The sequence below is a fragment of the Prenolepis imparis genome, unplaced genomic scaffold (assembly GCF_030444845.1).
Source record: "Prenolepis imparis isolate NDT839.2.m4 unplaced genomic scaffold, iyPreImpa1.0 SCAF_8, whole genome shotgun sequence".
Taxonomy (NCBI): domain Eukaryota; kingdom Metazoa; phylum Arthropoda; class Insecta; order Hymenoptera; family Formicidae; genus Prenolepis; species Prenolepis imparis.
Window position 1 is genome coordinate 10,240,276 of NW_028141166.1, and position 22,484 is coordinate 10,262,759.

The 22,484-nt window shown below is 30.7% G+C and overlaps 2 protein-coding genes across 8 annotated transcripts; both read right to left on the reverse strand.

Annotated features, from left to right (window-relative positions):
* Positions 1-17: 17 nt before the first annotated feature.
* LOC145939985 (dopaminechrome tautomerase-like) lies at positions 18-11,705 on the reverse strand. Of its 3 annotated transcripts, XM_083044708.1 has the most exons (6): positions 11,416-11,705; positions 9,666-9,883; positions 7,559-7,716; positions 6,906-7,229; positions 5,841-6,090; positions 18-1,146 (listed from the first exon to the last, which is right to left on the reverse strand). In XM_083044708.1, the coding sequence occupies exons 1-6, from the start codon at positions 11,484-11,486 to the stop codon at positions 206-208; spliced, it is 1,962 nt and encodes a 653-aa protein (XP_082900834.1). In that variant the 5' UTR covers positions 11,487-11,705; the 3' UTR covers positions 18-205. The 3 variants fall into 3 exon arrangements, with proteins under 3 accessions (XP_082900834.1, XP_082900835.1, XP_082900837.1); XM_083044709.1 differs by lacking the exons at positions 9,666-9,883; positions 11,416-11,705 and adding an exon at positions 8,191-8,526; XM_083044711.1 differs by lacking the exons at positions 9,666-9,883; positions 11,416-11,705 and adding an exon at positions 7,944-8,121.
* A 2,402-nt stretch (positions 11,706-14,107) lies between these two features.
* Positions 14,108-21,882, reverse strand: LOC145939986 (royal jelly protein-like protein). Of its 5 annotated transcripts, XR_014425933.1 has the most exons (7): positions 21,733-21,882; positions 19,510-19,730; positions 18,455-18,636; positions 16,162-16,616; positions 15,352-15,595; positions 14,420-15,027; positions 14,108-14,333 (listed from the first exon to the last, which is right to left on the reverse strand). XR_014425933.1 is itself a non-coding variant. In XM_083044712.1 (6 exons), the coding sequence occupies exons 2-6, from the start codon at positions 19,718-19,720 to the stop codon at positions 14,827-14,829; spliced, it is 1,293 nt and encodes a 430-aa protein (XP_082900838.1). In that variant the 5' UTR covers positions 19,721-19,730; positions 21,733-21,882; the 3' UTR covers positions 14,108-14,826. The 5 variants fall into 5 exon arrangements, 4 of the variants coding, with proteins under 4 accessions (XP_082900838.1, XP_082900841.1, XP_082900840.1 ...); XM_083044712.1 differs by having other exon boundaries at positions 14,108-15,027; XM_083044715.1 differs by having other exon boundaries at positions 14,108-15,027; positions 19,510-19,727; positions 21,733-21,877.
* Between the last annotated feature and the right edge of the window lie 602 nt (positions 21,883-22,484).

Consider the following 22,484-nt stretch of genomic DNA (forward strand, 5'->3'; position numbering starts at 1 on the left):
CATATATAATAGTCTAGTCATTGGTAATTAAATTCGAAAAGCTGTACTACATATAATAATTTATAAACAATATGCTGCATATTTACATTATATAAAGATGCATTCATTGTATTTAATTCAATTCGTCATATTTTATAATTCATAATTAATAATCATAAATATACAGAATAATTTAAAATAAAGAGAAGAGAAAATTCTAACTTTTTCAGCAATTATCGTCGAGGCCTGGATCCGAGTCAGGAACTACATGATCAGGATCGCAGACGGTATCCCTGACAGCCTTCTTGACATTAGCTTTAAATATCCTGTAATTGATATTTCCGCTGTTCAGAGTACCGTACAAATACATGGGCAATCGATTCGAGAGCAGCCACACACTTTGTTCCGCTTCGTGATCCACTTTAATGTCGTTCGGAAACACCAGGGACACGTTGCTGGTTCCAATTACCCCCAAATTCTGCGGGATATACTCTTTTCTGGTATCCCAACACCACACGGAGTCTCTCGTGACCATGTTGAAGAACATAACGCCGTTCCGATCGATCGCTGATCCTGAGGAATGACCGTAGTCCTTGGCTCTAGGTCTACCGACTGGCATGAACTCTTCCGTGTTTTGATCCGCGGTCCTCTTGTCCCTGAAGATCGACGTGGACACAGCAAACTCTCGGAAACTGGACATCGGATGGAAGAACAACACTCTGTCGCCTCGGACATCCACAGGGCTGAGCGCGATCCCGAATATCCCGTCGGTCCATTGAAACTTTATGCCGTGCAACTCGTACCTGGACGCCAAAGGATCGGGATAAAAGAAGTGATGCTCGACTCGAAAAGTCGTGTCCTTGAAGAAGTCGTACACCACAATACCGTATCGCCATACATCGCTCAGATAAGCCACCGCGGAGCCACAATCGTTGTTCCTGATGTCTACCGCGATGTTGATGTACAGGGAATCTTGTTTGATCTGTTCGTCCGGCAAGGTGTACTTCCTGATGAGATTGTCAGTACGCAGATCGAAGATAAATATAGCGGGAGGGCAGGCTTGCTTGGATCTTCTGGCGAGCTCGATCTTGCCGGAGTCGAGGATCCACAACCGATCGCACTCGTCTACTTGGACTCGGAAGACCGATGTTAATCCTTCGCAGTTTTCTAGAATTAAAGAGAAGAATAAGAAATGCTGAAATGGTTTGAATAATATTATTTCACAGAAAATTCTTTGTATTCAATATAAAAATTTTGTATATTTTTTAGTAGAGTAAGAAGTTAAAATTAATTCTTCAAATTTTTTAATTTTTTAGTATACATAAATATTTTTTTGTATTTTTTTTCAACGGTTTGCTTGCTTGCACACGAATTAGTTCGAAAAATAATTTAACAGTTTACTTTTGTTTCAAACGAGAAATAAATAGGCTCGTTTATTGTCGCGAGAGATAATTTATGAGAAACTCATTTATTCACTTTCCACACTTTCCCGATTGCGTGAAAACGATCTCGTGCTGCCGTTTCTTGCATTCTCACACTCTTTGTTTTAATTTTCTACAAAGATAATTTAATCTGTTCTCAAATAAAATTTATTCGTCATTAATCATTGATGATTTTCTTTCAAACAAACAATTTTAACAATGCTTTGCGATTTCTAGAAGCATTAAGTAGCTAATTTCTATAAAAAAATATTATTAAATCTATTCGTCAAAGAATCATAATTAATCTCGATGTTCAGATTATCTCAATTATCAAAAGATTCTTATAAAAAATTCTATTTTTTTGTTCGCACTTCTTATTTTAAATTTGTATTTAATTAATATATATTTTTTTTTATACACCAGTTGCAATACATGCATAACAATATATAAATTAATTATGCAATGCATAAAAATTCATTTAAACCTTTAACACAGAGAACCAAAAAAAATAGAATTTTCTACAAGAATCGTAGGATCAAAATATCTGCGCTTCCATTATATTCGTGCGTCTGTACACATCCACCACGCTTCACGTCTCAAGCGAGACTGACCGCAAGACTGAGCAGCGATATCGCCAAGCGCAGCCTATATGTCCGCCACGGTGCGCGTCTCGCGCAAGACTGACGAGCAGTCTCCCAATCGCAGCGATATCGAGAATCGAGAATCAGTCTCGCGCGAGGCGCGCAGCGTGGTGGACGTATGGAGTGTACTTGGCGATACCGCTGCTCAGAGTCTTGCGATCAATCTCGCGCGACACATGCAGCGTGATGGATATGTATAGACACGCGAATCTAATAGAAAAGCTTAGATGAAAAAAGCAACAGATATTTGATCGAAAGATTCTTGTAGAAAATTCTATTTTTTTTGTTCTCTGTTAAAAATTTAAACAATGAAGTTTTATGCATTTGCATTATTAATTCATATATTTTTATGCATGCATTGCAATCAATGCATAATAAAATATATATATTAATTAATTATGCAATGCATAAATATTTAGTATTTAAATCTAAAACAGAAAATGCGAACAAAAAAATAGAATTTTCTATAAGATTCTTTTAATAATCGAAATAATCACAACATCGAAACTAATTACGATTTTATTGACGGAAAGATGTATTAATAATTTTTGATATAGAAATCAGCTACTTTTAAACTCCGTTAATATTTTTTTACAGTTATCAGCTGATTTCTGTCAACAAATATTAATCAAAAATAAAGTATTATGACGTATTATTTACAACATATTACTATTTAAATATTTTTAACATATTATTATTTTAAAATTTAATTAGCAAATTAACACTTTATTAATATTTTTTGACATATATTAGCTGATTTAAAGAGTTAATTTGCTAATTAAATTTCAAAATAATATTATGTTATAAAAATTAAAATAATAGTATGATTTAAATAAAATGTTATAGTACACTTTAAACTCGATTAATATTTTTTGACAGTGATCAACTGTTATCCATATCATTTTCTTTAACATAAAATTGAGAAATCGCGCTTGTGTCGTTCTAGTCCCTTTCTGAAAAAGCATGTTCAGTCGATTCTCGCAAGTATTGTTGCCTCTTTTTCGCGATGTTGATTAGCTGCCTCGATTTGCGTTGTACATTATATTCATAGCATCGAGAGGTTGTCCTCGCGAGGGTTAGCAGTTTGAGTTAGTCTAAAATAAAATAAAATTAAATAATATATATAATATGTTTTAAATAATATATTACAATCCTTAAAACTCGTTTAATATTTTTGACAGTTATCAGCTGATAATCTCAATGCTACTTATATAACGCACAATGAGAATTGAGACAGACAATTAGCATTGTGGTAAATAAGCAACAATACTTCGAGACTTTTGAGAATCGACTGAACATATCTTTTTATAGAAAGAGACTTTTTAATCAAAGTACCGATAAAGTGAGGAGGGCGCAAAGGAAATTAAAAAAAAGATACAAGAAGACAGTCAATGCTCGAAACTACACGTTATAATCGCGTATGTAAGTAAAATGAATGAAATACATTTGTGTGAGTCTTGAATGGTATCTTATATCGCGATAAGAAAGTCGGCGACTCGGACATGTAATATGATACCTCAATCAGTCAAGCTGTGTTCGCTCGAGCGTGCCGTTTAAAAATAAAGCGAGAAAGATGCGAGAAAAAGAAATAGAGAGAAGAATATATAGAAAAGACTTTCTTCTCATATCTATTTCTTATTCTCTTCGTGTCCTTTTCACTTTATCACTACTGTTTTTAAAAGGCACGCTTGAATGAGCATTGTTCGACTTTACGTAAGCACACAATTAATTTATTCGTTTTGTTATCCACGCGATTATACTGTCACGTGTAATTCCGAACATTTTCTATGAATGTGTTTGAATTTAAAAATAAATGTACTCATCATTTATGTCCTTTTTGAATTTTCGACGATAAAATAGCATTATAATTATCATATATTAATATTAATCCGAGCGTTAATAATTTTAATTTTTCATTATTTATTGCGAAGATCGCAAAACAATAGAGGGTTTTTTCTTACTCGGTTTATCCCATTCTACCACTGTACGATGGGTGAGCGATTATTACCGCAGATCCGGTATACATATATACAATTTCTATATAAATTATTTATTTTTATTATATACTTTATTATTTATTTTTATTATATATATATATATAAACAAAACACAAGAGTGCGCTGCGTGCGCGCCATTCCTCGATTTTCTATAAAAAAGAATGATATTTTTATATAAAGTTTGTTTAAACTTGATCAATATATTTTTACATAAATATTAATAAAGCGTTAATTTGCTAATTAAATTTCAAAGTAATAACATGCTATAAGAATTAAAATAGTAATATGTTGTAAATAATATATTATAATACTTTATTCTCGATTGATATTTTTTGACAGAAAACAGCTGATAACTCTCAAAAATATTAACCGAGTTTAAAGTAGCTAATTTCTATCAAAAAGTATTAATAAATCTTTTCGTCAATAAAATCATAATTATTCTCGATGTTGTGATTATCTCGATTATCAAAAGATTCTTATAGAAAATTCTATTTTTCTTTCGCACTTTCTGCTTTAGATTTAAATACTGAATGTTTATGCATTGCATAATTAAATAATATATAATTTTTTTATACATAGATTGCAATGCATAATAATATGTGAATTAATTATGCATAAAAATTCATTTAAACCTTTAACACAGAGAACAAGAAAAAATAGAATTTTCTACAAGAATCGTAGGATCAAAATATCTGCGCTTCCATTATATTCGTGCCTCTGTACACATCCACCATGCTTCACGTCTCGAGCGAGAATTGACCGCAAGACTGAGCAGCGGTATCGCCAAGCACAACCTACACATCCACCACGGTGCGCGTCTCGCGCAAGACTGACGAGCAGCGAGCAGTCTCCCAACCGCAGCGATGCAGCGATCTCGAGAATCAGTCTCGCGCGAAGCGCGCAGCGTGGTGGACGTATAGGCTGCGCTTGGCGATACCGCTGCTCAGTCTAACGGTCAATCACAAATATAATGGAACCGCAGATATTTTGATTCTACGATTCTTGTAGAAAATTCTATTCTTTTTGTTCTCTGTGTTAAAGATTTAAATGAATTTTTATGCATAATTAATTCACATATTATTATGCATTGCAATCTATGTATAAAAAAATTATATATTATTTAATTTTGCAATGCATAAACATTCAGTATTTAAATCTAAAGCAGAAAGTGGGAATAAAAATAGAATTTTCTATAAGGATCTTTTGATAATCGAGATAATCACAACATCGAGAATAATTATGATTTTATTGACGAAAAGATTTATTAATACTTTTTGATAGAAATTAGCTACTTTAAACACTGTTAATATTTTTGACAGTTATCAGCTGTTTTCTGTCAAAAAATATCAACCGAGAATAAAGTATTATAATATATTATTTACAACATATTACTATTTTAATTCTTATAACATGTTATTACTTTGAAATTTAATTAGCAAATTAACGCTTTAGTAATATTTTTTTACAGATATCAGCTGATTAAAGCGTCAATTTTCTAATTAAATTTTTAAATAATATGTTTTAAAAATTAAAATAATAATATGTTTTAAATAATATGTTATGGTACTTTAAATTCGATTAATATTTTTTGACAGTTATCAGCTGATTCTGTTAAAAAATATTATTTTTTTAATAATATCATTTTTTTAAATATAAAACTGAAGAATGACGCACGCGTAGCGCGCGCTTATATTGTTCTAGTGTATAGAAAAAATAATTATCAAAGATTATCACATGTGTAAAATAAAATCTCGAAGCAAGTTCTTCGTTATGAAGCTGACAATTTATGTGAAAAAAATAACCTGATTGATGCCACTGCCAATTAGGGTACGGTTTTAGTTTGGGATTCCTTTTTTTGGAATGTCTCGGCACAGTAGCCAAAGTCACCGGTATGCCAGTTCTCCATTTTGGCAGAGTAATGAAGATTTTATCTCGCCAAACATCTAGACCGAGAGGCAAATTATTTTCCGCGACGTAGTCGCCCTCGAATATAGCGTTGTCTCTCGCCTCGATGCTGTCGAATTCAAAATCAATCGTGGACCAAGCGTACATCTATTAGAAAAAAAATAATGAGTCGTAAATAATACATAAATTTGTTTTAAAAATTTTCAATACCTACATATATCAGTCATTTCGAATTGCAACTATCACGTATAAGATAATTCGTCGTCAGTAAAAGCATATATTTTAATTTTATAAAATTGCATTAAATTTTATAAGATAAAATTTATAAGATAAGATTTTATAAAATAAACTTGAAAAATTTTTTTAATTATTTCGATATATTGTATGCATATATTGTATATATGATGAATGATTATTTTAATATGGAATGCAAAAGAAGCTGTCATAGAATTTCTGACGAATAAAATAGATATGCATCGTAATTATAAGATTGTCCTTGATTCATTATTTTCATAGCATGCAGTAATCAGAATCTTAATCAGTTATTTATACTTAAAATACTTTTATCGTAAAAATCTCTCTTATTACAAAATGATTCTACAAATGTATTCTACAATAGATCTAAAAGCTCACTCGAAATAATTTATAATTTGTGATATATACAATTCGGAAAATCAATTTTATATCTGTAATATGGAAAATATTTTAGGAATTAAAACGCGGATATAATATACAAAAATAACTCTTAGAATACTTACATATATTAAGAGATACGCGGTATATATAAATGATTTTCTGTCTTATACTTAATCGCGAATTATGAGCTTTAATTGCGAGAGTCGGTCGAGCAATTTTTTTTTCACTTCCGACGTCACAATGCAAAATCTGCTGACGCAGATATTGCGGAATCTCGGACATTCTCGCCTAAAAACTTGACAAAAGAATGAAAACGTTGCACTCACTAATTCCATAGCGGGACCGACGTAGTCATCCGCAATGTATCCCGGCTCGAAACCGTCACCAAAATCATGAAAGTCCAATTGATTAATCGAGTGAGGATCCGTGCGAAATATATCGATGGCTCTTCCGGCATGTCTCAAAAAATCGTTTCTTCCCAGATTGGATGTCGAAGAAAAGCGATGCCGCGTTAATTGCGGTGTCGATCCATAAAGATTATCTGTGTTTGCGGATTTTTTCCCCGGCGAATTTTCGTGAGAATCACAATTTCGAGAGTCAGCATGTTCATCATAAGCCGATATAGAACCTCTGTGATTGATGGCCTGTGACTGATTGACGCGCGACAAATTATTATCATTCAATTATATACTGTTGGTTTATAAGTCGAAGAATTTAATCTGATTTGTAAATGTAAATATAATAACTTGGATTCGCGACAATGCGTTTGCATAAATAGATAGTCGATTAAATATTATATATAATTATATTATATACTATACATATAATATAGGTATATTATATGTATAATATTACACATTTTTAAAAGCACACAGATGCCTTTCAAACTTTAACATTTTTTTAATGTAAAGAACAAATTAAAAAGTCAGATTATCCAAAATAATTTTATATATATGCCATTCTCTCTTGTTTTTCTTACATGCATCGAAGAGAATTGTGAAGTCGAAATGGATGGAGTTAATGGCAACGCAGGTGCTTGAAGTTCCCTGGATAAGATACTAGGACCCGTGTGAACCGCAAATTTTGGAACACTTAATAGTGATATTGATAACAACCATGGTAACATGTTGGCCATATCTGTGGAATAAAATGTAGAATATATATTTTTTTCTTTAACAAACTTTACATTCTAATGACGCCAAATCGCGTAAAATTATTTATTGCATTCTTCTGTCGTTAAATGGTTAAATAATTATACTGTTATAAATGGAACGAAAGAGTACATAAAAGAGGAGATAGAGGGAAAAGTCAAATGCTCTTCGTTGCAATTAGAAATTTAGTGAAATTTTCGCAACGTTACATACATTGAAACCTGCTGCAACATCATCCCCTTTATCGAGATAAGTGGGCCTTTGCATTCGCGACGATAATCGTCCACATTCGATGGATGTATTGTGTGTGCTCAATTAAATATTAATTATCTGTCAACGTGTGATGTATGACGATAATGTATATATGTATAAAATAGTGACACGTATTATTCACTGACATAAATATGAAAGCAAAAAGCGATTTATACGAAGATGAGTCTGCATCTCGTTCCTTACTTACTTCGCGAGCGACGATTTTGTTGTGCGTAGTGATTCAGAATCCTGCGAAATCGGAACGCTTTTGAATGACGGGGCTAGTCGCTTTCGCCCTAATGATACAGAAATGCCTAAGCGCGAAGAAGATGCGGTGCTCGAGATGGCACCATGGATGTTACGCGACTACCATATTCACCATCCGGGTCGTAAGTGTGTCTTGGAGATCCTACGAAAGGAGAGAACGGCGAATCCCTTCTCCCGAAGATGATTTTCCCTCTCGTTCGTATTGCAACTCTGGGTTCCATTCGGTATAGGTCATTGGCGGATGAGTTCATGGGAACTCGCGCATCTGCTCGTAAAACTGCATCGAGACTGAGAATCGAGCACATCGAACAGAAACGCGCGCGACGCTTTTAATTCGCGGTTTAATAATAAAAAAGACTCATAATTCATCAGATTTTTTGTGAACGTGATTACTTGTTTTGTTTCACGAAATTTTTGACAGCTATCGTTTTTTTTTTAAATTTCAAGAAGAATTGCATCTTAAATTGATATGCTGGAGCATTTGGAATTTTAAGATAATTATTAAAATTTTTACATTATATTTTATTTTACCGCTATAACTTATTTAAAATATGCTCTCAGATAGAAATATTAATTTTAATAACTATTTTATTTCGCTAGTTAACTCGGAAAGTTTCCTTATTTTTCTATAATGTAATTCTTGAGCATAAGACTGGATTTGTGGTTTCAGTGTCGTGCAATCATCGTATATGTTCCGCAATGTAAAATTCCGAATTGGACTTTGTAAAAATATAAAAACCATCCTGTGCATTGCGCGAGCATTTTTTTATAGAAGGCATAGGCCACTTTACGGCATCGTCGAGCGTCATAATTACATTTTTTACGAGGTAATATCGAGCGTTTCTTTCTATTATTCGCGCGTTCCCAAGTGAAACTCGTTTGAATTTTACGGTACAGTAACAACAGTGCGGATTCTGTGTTTGTTTGTCGTAATTCAATTGCCCACACATTTACATGAGAAAAAAACGTAATCCTGTTTTAAGGTTCCGCGTGCGTCTATAATTTCTGAATTTATCATCTTAATGAAAATGATTAATAATTATTCCTTTTTTTATTTCTCTTGCTTTCAATTCTCACGAAGTCATTTATGTACGATGTACAAATGTCTAAATATGATTGGATAAAATGCAATTTACAAAAATAACGAATTGTTTTAATTAAAAATTATTATTAAAGTTAATTAGTATTATTAGAATTAATAACAAAAAAGCGAGTAAATAAATATTGATATTGGATTGTGTTACATTATTTAGAATTTAACAGTCTTTTAATTATTTTTATTTTATTAATATAAGCTTATTTTTTATTTTATTAATTGAAAGTGCCAACTACATGCATATAAGCTACATGATTACATGTATCTTCTTATTGTTAGTTCTCTAATTATAAGTTCCATGCTGACATTCGAAAACTCACGATCTTTGCGCGGCAAATCGTGTTGCTGAAGCCTTCTGCGGTCCTGGAAATCACGCTGATGTATCAGACTAGAATCATCCCCGACAGTATAATCAGAAGAACCGTATAAGTAATCGCTGGTACGGTTTGTTTTCTTCGGGGGAATCCAAAACTCTCGGAATGGTAACCAACCGTTTCTTTTCACGTCGATACTTTTCTTCTTTCTCATCATGGCATGTCTGAAAACAAGCATGAATCGCGTGCCGATTACGCAAAAAAGATGATTACGCTAGAGGAATTAAAGTGTAATTTTTTTCCAAAATAATCATATATATCGCTGAATAATCGTATTATGATCACAGACGTATTACAAACGCCGTCTTCGAAATGTTGCGTAAACGCAGAAAGAACGAGCCATAAAAAAATGCCGTCAAATACAATTAATTCTGCATTTAGTTCGAAAACGCTTATAAGCATGTGCGAGCAATTACGGAATAAATAATATTTACAATGAGTAACATAATTTTCTACACGGATTATAATTATAGATTTTTATGTAACGAGATAATATTTTTTATAATTTCTACATAAATTATATATTAATTAGATAGAGTAGCACATATAATATATAGAGTTACATATACTTTATAAAAAGTGCATATATATAATTTAGCTATTATAATCAGCAGGAAAATCAATGTAATATATTTTGTCATTCTTTAATGTATATCGTATTATTAATAATTTTATTGATTAAGCATTACTTGAACTTGTATTGCTGAATTAAATTTTTTTAGAAGTTACAAAATGCATACATGACGTCAGCTTGCAATTCCAATTCTAATTTGAGCAACTGTTTGTATACGCTTTTTCCTTCACGTTCTGACAATTGCGTCAATATCTCGATAATTTCGTGGTTACGCAGCGAAATGTTATTTGATGCAAAAACATATTCGAACAAAACCATTATTTATTCCTATGTGCGATAAAGGGAGAGAGACAGCCGTGAATTCGTACTCAATTAAAACATTATAATTTGCTATATAAAAAAAAAAATACACAATCTCCAAATCATACGAGAACTCTTTTAAAGAACAGATAAAACTTTTAAAAATTGCCATTTTACTTCATATCTATAAATATTGCGATATTAAAACTCATTTAAAATTAAATTCTGTTTGATTAAACAATAAACGAATGCAATATTATAAATTCTGTGGATCGGTACTTTATAATTGTTACATAATTATCTATTTATTCAATTTCTGGCAAAATTACAAATACAAATCTGCTCTCAAAGCAATTTTAATCTAAAATTTATCTTAATTGGAGCAATGACTTCAAAGTATCCGCGACTTCTAATTACATAACGTATTCGTACCGTTCCAGTTAAGGATTATAATTATAGGAGTCTTTTATTATTCTTTATTCTCTACATCAGATAATATAAACTTCTCACGTTTTACTCGTCATTATATGAAAATTATTTCCCCCTGACAATATATTTTACATAATTATATCATAATACTCTCTTAACTCTTCCAACTAATATAGAAAGCCGAAAGAAGTTTAAATACGTATCGCTTAAGACTTCCGATAAGAATCATGACCGCGTAAACAGGAATTTGATGAAGACTGCGAATGCGCTTGTTAGTTCCACACGTTTCTTCGATGACGCGACATTTCGCGACTCAATCAAGCTCACGGTCGTCGAAACGTTCTTTTTCTCATCAGAGAGAGCATGTGCACTACGAGAGCGAATTCACGTTACCTGAGATAGTACGCTTCGTTCCGATGACTTGTTCCGCAAGCGAAGCGAGACGCTCTTTTCGATCTTAGCATATAAATGCCACTTTCCACCGGAGATTAGAAATACTTTCCGCTTTCGCACTCACTTCCTCCTCCGACGCCGAGCATTTCATAAGCAGCATCAATAACAAAGCCGTAATTAACATCTTGTTATATTTACGAATAATATGCGAGTTTTCGCGGGAATTTGTGCATCGAAACATCCTGCGATCACCATCTTTCTAACCAATTATTATCGCTATTATTATGTAGATTTTACAATAAATGATAAGCAAGTAAATAAGAGAGTTATTATATATATATATATATACAAAAAAAATATATATTATATACAATATATGTATATGTATATCACTGTTTTTTGTTATAATTGCATCTCGATAAAAATTATGCCCGCAATTAGTATAATTAATTATAGCACGTGATAATTAACACTTAACTAAAACAACAAGCTGTTATTTCGATACTCTTGCAACGCACACTGTGCTTCTTTGCTAAAGTATCGCGATTTATTACTTTTACTGCACACCCTCTCCATACCACAGCTGAGCATGGGGATTCGTTATTTTCTTCCAGATTTTTACATTCCGGCTAATCTTTAATAATTAATCGAAAAAATAAAGAAAATAAATTATTTATAACACGCATCATTCGTATCATTTCAGTTTTTAATTATTAATTATTTTTTAATTTTATATTATATTATCTATAAATATTTAAAATTTAACTATAAAAAGTATAATATGCCGCGAATGAACTTGGTACTGAAAGCGCGCACTTGACATTAAGAAAATTGTCAAAATATGCAAAAATATGATAATAGCCTTTCAATATACAATTTTTTTAAATCATAAATAAATGTTTGCGAAAAAAAAATCAAATTTAGATTTACTAAAAAAATTTTACAGTCGTAGGTTTGTAAATAATAACGAAGCATAAATAATTTATATCGAGCACACACACATCACCTTTCGAGTAGTCGGTGTCAATGATCACACATATCGTGTATGTGACTCGCATTTTTCCACTTATAGTCAAAGTATTTCCATTCGTGTATCGTCCGAAAGTGTTCTTGATACGCGGTGACGTTTGTATAAATGGTGTCAATGCTTAATAATAATAGCAACCGCATATTCAAGACTTCGGTTCTTATTCTAGCTCGTACTCACCATCTGAAGCACGTGTTTCTCAAAGAATTATAATGACAAGTAAACATTAAATTAATTAAAACTTGCGCGAGGACGATGCTGTGTTTTACATTTTACATTATTAGTATTAATAATGTATTTAGAACTTGCGTTATATTCGATAAAAAAATGTTTGTAAATTAATTATGCATTAAGCAATCACTTATTGACGGACTGAGTATTAATGAAACAAGGATATTATCGCGATGGATTTAAGAGCAGTATATTCCGATGAAATTTTATCATACCTGTATGAATATTTTTGTTAACGCGCGAAAACACACCAAAACTTCCTTATAACAAATCGAGCGCAAAAGATATAAATTATTCTTTCTCATACGAAAAAATATTTACCTATTATACGTAAGGTAACACTTTACGTTAATGGCGTAATATTTATAGTAAATGTATGAAGTGACGTTTGAAGTTTGAAAAAACTAATGGATGAACGTAGCATTAGAACATCAAATATTTTATCTTGACTGTTAAAGAAATTGCATTCCTTTCGATTGTTTGCCTTTTTTTCTTGACGAGGAAGGCGATCGCATTACGAAACTACACTTCACTCGCTATCGTTTGATGCACATTTCATGTTTCCACGATGATGTTTTATTCACTACTTCATGTAAATAATATTAATGAGCTCTTAGAGCAACATAGTATATGAATATTTAAATAAATTCTTGTCTGCTACGTAGATATTTCTCTAACAATAAGTAGAGCGATATGATAAGTCAATGATTCTGGCTTTCAAATTGTGAATCGGCAAAATAAATTATCATTTCATCGTGAAAGTATCTCATTAAAATGTGTTTTGACAATAGAAAGAATTATATAAAATTGTGTTATATTTTTAAAAGATGCGCGAAATAATAATATCTTTCTTTAAAAGAAAGACTTAATTCTTTTTAAAAAGTATTTTTTCGGCTCTTTTTGCACTATCGAAATTTTACATTGAAGAGTCTTTTCATCTTTTTTTTCTCATTCCCCTTATGTTTGTACAGGTGCCATTGTAACATTCACTGGAATTTTTACAGCTGACTTTTCTTGACGCACAGACTTTCTTTTCTTTCCACTCGAATAGAACAATTATTTCAGAAAAAATTTCTGTAAATAATATAGAATGAGTGAGTTTTCATCTCATGTAGTATTTTATATTATTGCTGTAAATATTAGCATCATTCATTACAATATTACAGTCATGATTAAATTTTAATTTTAATAGCTCCTTTTTTAATACATGTTTTTTCAACTCAAAAGCTTTCTTCTCTCTCTTTCTCTTTATATTTTATGTAAAAATAACAATGTAGTTAAAAATATAACAAGAATAAAACATTCTAAATAAAATACATTATTTTATTTAAAATAAGTATTTGCCTGGAATATCATCCAGTATTAATATTTTAAAAAGAGGTAGATAATATTTAAAATAAATTTTTATTTATTATAATATAATTATAATTATTAAATACGAAACTTCCAGTGTCAACGTACAGTCATATATGCACAATTTCTTTGCATAATTAATTTTATTTTATTATCCTTATTATATAATAATTGTGATTAAATATTTTTTTGGTAGTAACAAGTGTTTTTATTGCATTAAATACTGGGATATGCATAAAATATGATACGCAATAATAAAGCGCGAAGTTGAAAATACACACTTGCAGTCCGATATTTACTGTATCCGCTATTTTCAATAAAAATAAGAGAATATTTATTAGGAACGGTAATCACGGTGATGAAGGTTATTCTTATTGTTAGTGAAGGACATACCAGGCTAAACAACTGTAAGTAGAGTAAATAGTTTAATTGGCACCACGAGTAGCTTGATGGCTTTACGAGCTAATAAGCTCCATAAAGTCTATAGAACTTTTATAAAAGCGGGCTGTTCGTCGGGATGTCATCAGGAATATCGAGGTACGTATAGCATCGCGCGTTCTTTACTCGTAATCGATAATGACGGTGTATTCGATTCGAGGTCGAGGGTAGATGGGTCTCGCGATCCAGTCAGGACGGAATGGTCTGGCGAATAATTTCGAAGATTGATACGATGGTGATGATAAGTGGTGATGGTGGTGATGATGATACTCTGCGAAAAAATTGGGATACTTATACCACCGGACGGACGGTGCCACCGCGCGAGAACGCGAATCATCGAACTCCCCGCGGTGCCACGATCTTCATTTGGCGAAGAGCGTCGCCTCGTAAGCGCGATTGCGGTCAAGACCACCGTTACATTTGGTACCGCGAACCAGCTCGTCCACGTAACCGGCCAGTATCCGAAAGTTGGTCTCGTTCGCGCTCATGGTCCCGGTCATGACCTTCTGAAACGACGATATGAGCACCCACAGCTCCTGGCGACCGTTTTTCGCGGTGATGATCTGCAATGTTAGTTGATTATACCGTTGATTGATTGTTAACATATAAATTTATTTAACTCTAGAACTATAATAATCAAGAATATAATTTACACCAAGTGCGAAAGTGCCAATATAATTTAATTTTAATGGATTGTTATCTTATCATGTGACTTTTTTCGGTATATTATACTAGCAAATTTTGTAATTTCTTTAACACACATTATACCCGAGCCTAGCATTACTATTTTTCGATTATAATGATCGCGTATATAATTTTCTATTTAAGATTTAAAAAATGTAGTTAAAATATAAAAATATTGTTGAAGAATTTTGTGATTATTATACCTTTAGTCCAGACGGGAATTGCAAAATGTCGGGATCAACTAGAACGATTTCAATATTGGTACCACCATATTCGGGATGAGTCATACTGTTCCAGCATCCAATAGCTAAATCTGATAGAAGACCGAAGAAGAGGACACCATTCTGATCCATGGCTTCAGCGGCTGATTGCGATGATCTTTCCATAGTGAATGGATGGAATGACCTTGGTGCAGCGTCAGAGTGATCTTGAAAGAGGCTATAATTTCTAAATAATAGCAAATGTTTGATTATAGCGACATACCATTTATCGGGACACACTTTGAGAGATAAGATATAAAAATATTGTAAAACGTTCAAATCTTACAATATACATATATATTATATATAGCAACGTATTAATTATTTTTTATTATTAATTTATAACATCATTATTTTATATTAATTTTGTTAATTTGGAAATATTATGTTTTATAATAATAATGCATCTCTATTTTATTTGTTAGAAAAGTTTTATGATTTCGTGAAAGAATTAAATACGATACCAAATAAAAATAGTATTACAGCCTTTTTAGGTTTAAAATTAACAATTTATAAAGACGAGCTAAAAATATCTGGAAAATCAATCAATTTAAGATTTTATTTAGTAATATAAAACATTTTATATAAATCCAAAGCATTTAAATTTTTTTAATAAATATGTATCTAATAAATTTCGAACTATACATATATTGCACATAAAATATATTTTATATATTGCCACATGTTTTAAAGAGAAATCGTGCGGCGTGTTAATTTTGTTACGATTAAATAAGTATGATTATTTTTTCTCACCTGATAACGGAAGTGGGTACCCAATTTTCGACTCTGCTGGCCAAGGAGTGGAAATACAAGATCCTGTCACCGTCCTGTTTTATGGGACTCAGCGCGAGTCCCAGAATACCGTCCATCAGATCGAACGTCTCCCCCTTGATGTGAAACGTGCCGTAGGGTGGATAAGGAAAAAAAAGATTGTTGGTGATTCTCCATGAGTGAGAATTGTGATGATCGTAGACGAGCAATCCGAATCCAGTCACATCAGCGATGTAGACGAAGGTCTCGTTACATTTCTCACTGTCGACCGCGAGCGTGACGAACAAGGAATCGTCCTTGAACTGTTCCTTGGGGAACTTGTACTGACTCAGAATCTTGTTCGTTCTCAGCGAGATCGACAGCAATTGAGGATGGCAGATCTGTCGGTCTTCGAGCTTGCCGGTGTCGAGAACCCACAATCTGTCGCATGAGTCTACCTGTAATAACATTTCTTTTCTACAACTAATATTTGGTCCCCTTCTTATAATAAAAATGTTGGATAAATGTTTGATCTATGAGAAAAATCGTCTTGCCAAGTTTTGTGATTGATTATTTATATCATATACATATAATGTTCAGAGACAGAATATTAGGATAACCATTAAATTTTAAACCTAAACTTATTTGATAATTTAATTAATTAATATTTTTAATATTTTTAATATTATTGTATTATATGAAAATAAAAGAATTAATTTTGCATAGAAGTAAAATAAATATACGGAATTTTCTATACGGATTTTTTAATAAATTTAAAGTTGATATTTTTCCAATAAAATTCGATGATCGAATTAATTTGTGTTATGTTTGTTAATATAATATCTCTATAAAATAATATGATATCATAAAAATCTTAATTTAAGAAAGATAAATTATATTTAAAAATTTTCATAATATTAAAGATTATGTAATTAAAAATTATATTATAAAAAAATATACAATTAAATGAAGATACATTGTTTTTTAAATGTTTCTTGTGTTAATTTTCAACTCTTTCGAACGCAACTTTCAAAACGTAGTTATAACTTTCGCTTCGAAAAAATAACATTTGTTAATTGTTTTCCTATTTATACACTTATTTATATACTTTACACGTTCGTCATTAACACGGGAATTGTGAGCAACAGTGTTTTCATTAAATCAAACAATGATGATAGCGGAAGAAATCATTAATACTCGTGTAGTTTCTAACAATCTTCTTCGCGCAATACTTTCTAAACAAACGGTATATCATGCGTTTGTGTACCGATACACATACAGTATATTTCATAAAGTGTACACTTGAGTTATTTTTGCGAGTTAGTGAAGTTATAATATTTCGAATAAAGATAATGTTTTGCGAATAAATTTATTTTTCATAAGTTTATAATTGTTAGCATGTTCAAAACTTTAGAAATTATTTTCTTTTCAAAAAAATCACATCAATCGAAAAAATATATTTTTTATTTTTTATTTATTAAATAGAAAAATATAGTATATATATATATCTCATTTATTAATTATATTATATATGTATTTCAATTGTGTAAAGGAGATAGAATTCGATATTGAATCGAGAGATAATATTTTTATTTTTATTTTGAAATCAATTTCACGTTTCTTCTTAATCTCAATCGGCATGAAACATCAACGAAGAGTATTGTTCTAAGTCACGCGCGTCCTAAATAAGTTAAGATATGAAAATAGTCGCACATTGTAAAAAAAAGGTATCGAAAAACGTGTCTTCTACCTTATTGTGGTCAATGCCAACAATTATAATAATTGATATTGAGAAATTCTTCGTTTATACCACACGTTCGCGGATTGTTATCCGCATTTCTCGAATAGTAATGAAGGTGTTATTTCCATATAGTGTTATGGCATCACACGAAACGTGTTTATCTTTGAATGCGCGAGGTGTGACTTCTAATAATAAAATAGTCAGAAAAAATTTCTGACTTTGAAAGATTCATATATATAATTAATAATCATAAATGTGAAATAGAGTTTTATATAAAATATGTGCGAATTTGGCAATTCTTTTCTCTTAGTTGTTACATTATAGAAATACAGTAAAATAGATATTTTACAGTAAATATTTTTTATTTAATCAAAACGAGTGTTAAGCGATGTTATAATGTGTGTTTAATTTTAATATGTTAATTAATTGTTAAAAAATATTGAGTGAGCAATTAAAATGACAACCTATTATTAAGTATGTATTATTGAATGTGCGAGCAAAATATGCGCCCAGAATATTGATGCAAATAACAAATACAAAGTTTTTTATCGTTACCTGCATTCTGAATACACTGGTGATCGCGTCACAGTTTCCCAATCTATTCGCTTCCCAATGTGGATAAGGTGCAATTATTGGATTTCCCTCGGGAGAAACATTATTCGTGACATAACCGAGGGTGACTGGAACTCCGTTTTGGAATCTTGGTATCGAGATGAATACAATGGATCCGTGTTTAGCTATGCATTCATTGAAATGGTTATCAAGTGTTAAGATAAGTGAAAACGTGTCATGATCTGACCTGATAAAGCTATTTCAATTGAAAGATCTTATAAAATAATAGATTTTTGAATAATCGATCTCTGATTTTGTTACGGAATTACGGAAAAATTTTTATATAATGCTTGCATATATATACGAGTTTAAATGTTAATTTTGAGCGTTTGTTATAAGAAACTTTTATATATATTTTTATAATAATTTTCAAAAAAATTGCACAATAAAGCTAAATGGTATCTATATTTATATCTTCGAGCTCAATATCTCATTAATCATTTGCCAAAGTAGGTTACATCAATAGCAATATAATAATATCTAGTTGTATAAGTAAGGATTATTACTCGTAAGTATAATGTTAGTCATAGTGAAACTGTGTAAGAATTATGCAAACATATTATCACAAAACATGTTCGTTACTCAAGAAGTTTCGTTAAGCCGTATAAATAATGAAGGAGCGCGAAATATGCCAAGTGCGAACTGTTAGATTATAACTGATCAATTATGCGATCGCATAAAATAAACCTTTCGATCATAAGTGTCAATTATCACAAATTGATACTCATCCAATTAATTAAATACTTTGCTTTAGCAAAGTATATAATGAGGAAAGTAATAATTATTAAGCAAAATTAAAGTATTAATTTTTTAACCGCATATTTATAGTTTTCAATTTTATTATGAAATAATAAATAGCATAATGAAAAGAGGGAGAATATATTAAAAATAATAAAAAATATCAAAATATTATTTTTCATACAACAAATAATTGAATAACAGATTTGTTATTTCAAACGCTTATACAGTATGGGAGAATAAAACAAATTATTTAAAACCTTTGTGATAAAAATCCATGTCCAGTGGTACCGGTACTCCAGGAATGAAGCGGCCCTCCCGTATGGCAAGTTCTTTAGCACGTTCGTTTGGGAAGGCGAATTCCAAAGCCTTCCATGAATATATGTTTTTTAATTTTTCAATACTCGCGGATCCCCCAAGAAGTAAAAACGGTATAATAGCCCATAATAACCAGGTTGCTTCGGGCTTCATCGTAAATCTGCTAACAAAATATATCATGTGTCTTTTAAGACGCAAAGAAATAAAAAAGTTACGGTTTATCTTTAATTTATAATATTTTTTAATAATATTTTTATTTATATTATTTTTTAAGAAAATAGAGAGAGAGAGGAAGAGAAAGAAAAAAGAATATTTCTGAATATGTTTAGAATTATTGAGTATATGTGTACATATTAACTGATGTATTCTTAATGTGCATTCGGACTAATATTAATGTATTTTTAATGTATTAAATGCGAAACTCTTGTAATAGTATATGCTATATGTAATTAGAAATCTGTTCTAATTTGTAATTAATTAAAGTGCATATTAAGTGTATTAATTTGTAATTAATTATGTATACAAAGAGAGAGAGAGAGAGTACATATATATATATAAAATTAAAAAAGATACATTGTTGCAGTTTTTAAACAAAATGTAATTAAAAATTAGCTATATCAAATATCGAGAATATATATGCTTCACATACGAGAGCGGAATCAGTGTTACAAATTAGTTAAAGTATTGCACTTTCTAATTTTATAAACTTTCACTACAGAAATTATATAATAAATTTAATGAAGGGAATGAAGTTAACAAGTGTCGTTAATGTGAAAAAGATCTGAAACATTTATGCTTTATTACATTTTATCTTTTATACAAGCATTCGCAAACAAAAATTTACATCTTTTTTTTCATTAATTCTCTTTATCTGATATCACTGTTTTAAATAACTGTACTGTTTTAAATAAATATCAAATTTTAAAATATAAGAAAACTCAGAAAAATTGACAGATTTAATATAATTAACAATATTAGATTCTTTTTAAAAATTTCAAATATGCATATGAAACAAAAAATATATTTTATATTCCTAAATATATTACATAGTATCTATAAAGATATATAGCACGTGAGTGCTATTATTGTTGTTAGCAGATAAAAACTTATCAATGCGAATAAGACTTTCCTGAAAATTCAGTATCTCATGGTCATAGAATTATATATTATCATATCATTTAAATTTTTAATATAAGTAACTTTTACCTCGTAAATAATTATATCTTACATATATATGTATGCAATTTTTATAATATTATAACACATAAAATATATAATTTATATTACGTATATTTTTCTAAATAAGGAATCTTCCCCTCTTTATTCTCTGTAGAAGAAAAGAGAAATTACTTTTAATATACAAATATTGGTTTTCTAGATTTTGTTATATTTCAAATATTTAGTGATTTAAAAAATACAACATATTAATAACAGATTAATGTGTCTTTCTGTAGATAGATATAAGTACTTATTGACAAAGACAATTTTTTTTAAATAAATGCATTTTTAGTGTCAAATCTTCACTTTGCTTATATGTTTATTAGTCTTCTTATTAACATTTATTACCTCTCTCTGATGTATAGTTTCATTTTTAATGCTAAATTTTACGATCTCTGACAATGAGAACTTTTTCGCGTCACCGTAGCACTCAGTGATAATACGAACGTTGACGCAGTTTTACACGTTTCTCGAAAATTCCGATTAAAAAAATATTAATTTGCAATGACGTTCTTCTCTCGTTTTTTTTCGTAAATACTAGTATCATTAAAAAGTCTGTTTTTTCCTTCGTTTTTTCTCAATACTTTCACTGTCATAAAAAGAAAATTTTGACTGTGTTATGCTCACCAGTGTTAATACACAAGAATTAGGATATGTTTCCCTTATCTTTTCCCTTTTTCCGAACACTAAAATGTCAATTCTGCTACAATCAGGTTGGACTATCCGACACCTGTCTTCGTGTTTACTCTCTACTGATCATTCGCCACGCTTTTCTTATAGTTTTCTCCTTTCTCAAAATATATATTCAATAATCGTCATATATTTTGCCGGAAAACTTAATGTACGATCAGCGAACTTGGCCTCTCTAGTCTCTAGCATCACTTTGTTCTCTTTCTCTCTCTCTCTCTTTCTCTCTGCATAAAAATGATAATTCAATATAAAAATACTTTTAGAAAAGCAAATCCTCTTCTGACTTCACGCTCCGAACTACAAGGCGACCGAGAAACGACTGAGAGATTTCTCAAGCCGGCGCGTAACTTTTCAACGTGTCCGAAGATCTCCGCTCCAGCGGAACAGAAACGCGTTGAAGAGAGATGGATACCTTCTGTTTACTAAAAGTCTTGTTTGAGATAAGAATGTCATTTCGGGTCATGATATACGTAAGTAAAGTACGTAAGTGTCTTTTTCCTTGCATAAATTACGCACAAGAGCGGAAATATAAATTACTGATGACGAAAACTTCGAACTACTTTGGAGAACAGACGGAATGAGCGCGCATTAGCACAAACACAATTATTATTTATCATTGTGCCAAAGTAAAAAAGTTATCTATGCTACAGTACCGGCCAAAATTATATCACCTTTGTTTTTTTAATATAATTTTTCTTTTAATATAACGTATGAAAAATTAATTTTTCATAAGTTATTGTTCATTATTTGATGAAAAGTTATTTGTTCAATAAGCTATACCTACCATCAAAACATATTACAATTTGATAAAAATCCGTGCACTTTAAAACAAATTATGTTAAAAAAATCGAAAGGTAATATAATTTTGGCCGGTACTGTATCTAATTAGAAGAAAAAAAAAAGATAATTATCAACTGCAGTAATTTGCGACACGAGGCTGATGCGATCAGTGTTGATTGGTGTATATATTTATACTTTAATTCCGGTTTTATCTCAATTTTAAATTTAT

What these genes read in the sequence shown, in the direction of transcription:
- LOC145939986 (XM_083044712.1), bottom strand. Translation starts at nt 19,720, where the DNA reads ATGAAGCCCGAAGCAACCTGGTTATTATGGGCTATTATACCGTTTTTA. An exon ending in CATGGATTTTTATCACAAAG is followed by an intron (nt 18,637 to 19,509) that starts GTTTTAAATAAT and finishes ATGAATGCATAG; the next exon opens with CTAAACACGGATCCATTGTA. An exon ending in AATTCCCGTCTGGACTAAAG is followed by an intron (nt 15,028 to 15,351) that starts GTATAATAATCA and finishes CTAACATTGCAG; the next exon opens with ATCATCACCGCGAAAAACGG.
- LOC145939985 (XM_083044708.1), bottom strand. Translation starts at nt 11,486, where the DNA reads ATGCTAAGATCGAAAAGAGCGTCTCGCTTCGCTTGCGGAACAAGTCAT. An exon ending in AACGAAGCGTACTATCTCAG is followed by an intron (nt 9,884 to 11,415) that starts GTAACGTGAATT and finishes GCTTGTTTTCAG; the next exon opens with ACATGCCATGATGAGAAAGA. An exon ending in CGATTTGCCGCGCAAAGATC is followed by an intron (nt 7,717 to 9,665) that starts GTGAGTTTTCGA and finishes TTTATTCCACAG; the next exon opens with ATATGGCCAACATGTTACCA.